Source organism: Penaeus vannamei, chromosome 19 (genome assembly GCF_042767895.1).
Source record: "Penaeus vannamei isolate JL-2024 chromosome 19, ASM4276789v1, whole genome shotgun sequence".
Classification (NCBI taxonomy): domain Eukaryota; kingdom Metazoa; phylum Arthropoda; class Malacostraca; order Decapoda; family Penaeidae; genus Penaeus; species Penaeus vannamei.
Genome location: NC_091567.1, coordinates 15,092,417 through 15,094,916, shown reverse-complemented (window position 1 = coordinate 15,094,916; position 2,500 = coordinate 15,092,417). Strand labels below are relative to the sequence as shown.

General features: G+C 32.3%; 1 protein-coding gene across 1 annotated transcript; it reads right to left on the bottom strand.

The window, feature by feature from the left end:
* Positions 1-38: 38 nt before the first annotated feature.
* Positions 39-1,223, bottom strand: LOC138864920 (uncharacterized). The gene has a single exon (XM_070133563.1). It carries the CDS (start codon positions 1,221-1,223, stop codon positions 39-41), a length of 1,185 nt encoding a protein of 394 aa, XP_069989664.1.
* Positions 1,224-2,500: the final 1,277 nt, after the last annotated feature.

Below are 2,500 nucleotides of genomic sequence, written 5' to 3'. Positions count from 1 at the left end.
TCGAGAATTTCTTACATAGAAAGGTCTTCGTAATTTTGTCAAATAAATACAGTGGATAACCGTTTCTTACAAAAAATATTTTTTAGAAAATTCATTTCATCATGGAAGGACGACCAGTTGCTACACAGGTTGTAGGCTCTCGTGATGAGTGTTTTTATACTGTTTATTTTGTAAATGTATGGGATATTGCTAAGAAAGTGAAGGTCAAGGTCAGTAAAGGTTGGTTTACGGTAGATACTTGTGTGGAAGCGTCCATTATCATTGGTGACCAAAAATAAATTTACGTGCGAAGGGTGTTTGAACTTGACAAAAGTATCAATATATCGTCGGTAGTAAATAGGTTTGAATTCGGGTGGGTATTGGATTAACCAATCATGTTCATGGTAACAAAGAAATGCATTGGCGTATGAGGGGCCAAGTGGGGAGCCCATTGCTACTCCACCTGTTTGGGTATATAGATCATTATCATACGAGAATACAGAGTGATGAGATGCAGTATGGAGTAACTTTCTGAAGCTATCTTTAGGTATATTAAATATGTTAAGATGGGTGGAGTTTATGTTGTTCACTATAATCTCCGTTGTTTCCAGAAGTGGCACATTCGTAAATAATGATTCCACGTCGAAACTCGCCATGGTGATGGGTTGTTCAGGGTTTAGTGAAGTGATTTCATTTGCAAAAGCTGTGGAATTTTCAATTGTGTACTGATTCGTAGTTAACGGAGAAATAATTGGAACCAGAAACTTGGCAGTGTTATAGTTAAAAGTGCCAATCGAGGAAATGATGGGTCTTAAAGGAATGTTTGGTTTGTGTACTTTGGGGAGACCATATAATAATCCGGGTTTGGAACCAGAGGTTGACAGGAAATTATAGGTGCTTGCATCAATGGATGATTTAATGGTCCGGAGTGGTCTTTTTAATTTATCTTCAAGGTATAACAAGTGAGTGGACATTTCAGTAGTGATTTTCTTGAATTTAGTATGGTCTGTAAGAATATTAAGTACTTTCTGATGATAGTCGTCTTTGTTTAAAATGACTACTCCCCGACCTTTGTCTGATTTGGTGGTTATTATGGACTCGTCATTCTTAAGTGATTGTAGAGGTGACGTGAAACGTTCTGCATCACTTGTATATTTAGCCAGACGAGAGAATTTCTTGAAGGTGGTGTTGGCTATAGTTGAAATATTATTGGTGACATTATTAAATGTTATTATAAATATCATAGTTCTTTAGATTGTTACAAAGCTTTTCAAAATAGAGGTAAAAATTGTGAAAAGAAACCTTGGTTGGAGGCATACAATAATCCAGGCCATGAGAGAGAATATCTTCGTTTTTTTTCAGAAAAAATAAAAATGACTGTTTTTTTTCCACTTTTTTCTCAATATCAATTCCTAGTTTCAAAAGTTTGTTACTGTGAATTTTGTCAACTTCAAGTAGTAGTTTTTTATGGACATTCTTATTGATGAGTCTCGTGATACAAATATAGTCTAAGGGAGATAGTTTAGAATTCAATAATGTTAACTCCTTATTAAGTTTTTCAGTCGTTACAGATTCTTTTTTCTTTTGGCTGATTTCTCTGTCTAGGAGTATAAAACACCAGGAGCGATATGTTAGGGTACTTTCACCCAGATTGGTTAGTTTTGCATATTATCATTTCTATTTTTCTGTATATATATATTTTGTGTGTATATTGTATTTTCACAGTTTTTGTTCTGTCATTTACGTTCTTTTATTTACGTTTTTTTGTATTATGTCACTATTTTAAATGTAGAGAACCAAATCAATTAATGAGTTTGTCTAATTGCAGTTTTTTCTGGTTCATTATTACAGCACTGATGATGATTTAATTAATCTTCGAAACGTTTGATTAATAAACATGAAACTATTTACGGCGGTTTTAGTCTACCTCTTCGTTTTGACTATATATATATATATATATATATATATATATATATATATATATATATACACACACACACACACACACACACACACACACACACACACACACACACATATATATATATATATATATATATATATATATATATATATATACATATATATATATATATATATATATATATATATATATATATATATATATATATATACATATATATATATATATATATACATATATACAAACTCAACTTCCATGCTTATTTTCCTAAACGCTTGAATAGTATGACAACTAAGGTTGCGTGCGGCGTAGCGGTACCTAAGTAAAGTAACACCATCTACTGAGGTCAGGTTTGATTGACAGTACAGATATGGCTCATCTTGAGTTGCCAAATCTTACAAAATGAAGCAGCAATCGTACTGCTTATTCTTTATGATTTTCTAATATATTTCAAAATACATTGATGGATATTAACAAAAAATATATAATGATGTTGTTCCCTACAACAAAGACTTTGTCCATGCCAAGCCATGCTACAATCCAGTAAATGAGCTAGGTTTTATAGAGGAATTTTGTCAGGGGCGTAAATAGACGAAC

Bases quoted from the DNA above. Each gene is read 5' to 3' on its own strand.
- LOC138864920 (XM_070133563.1), bottom strand. From the start codon at position 1,223: ATGATATTTATAATAACATTTAATAATGTCACCAATAATATTTCAACT.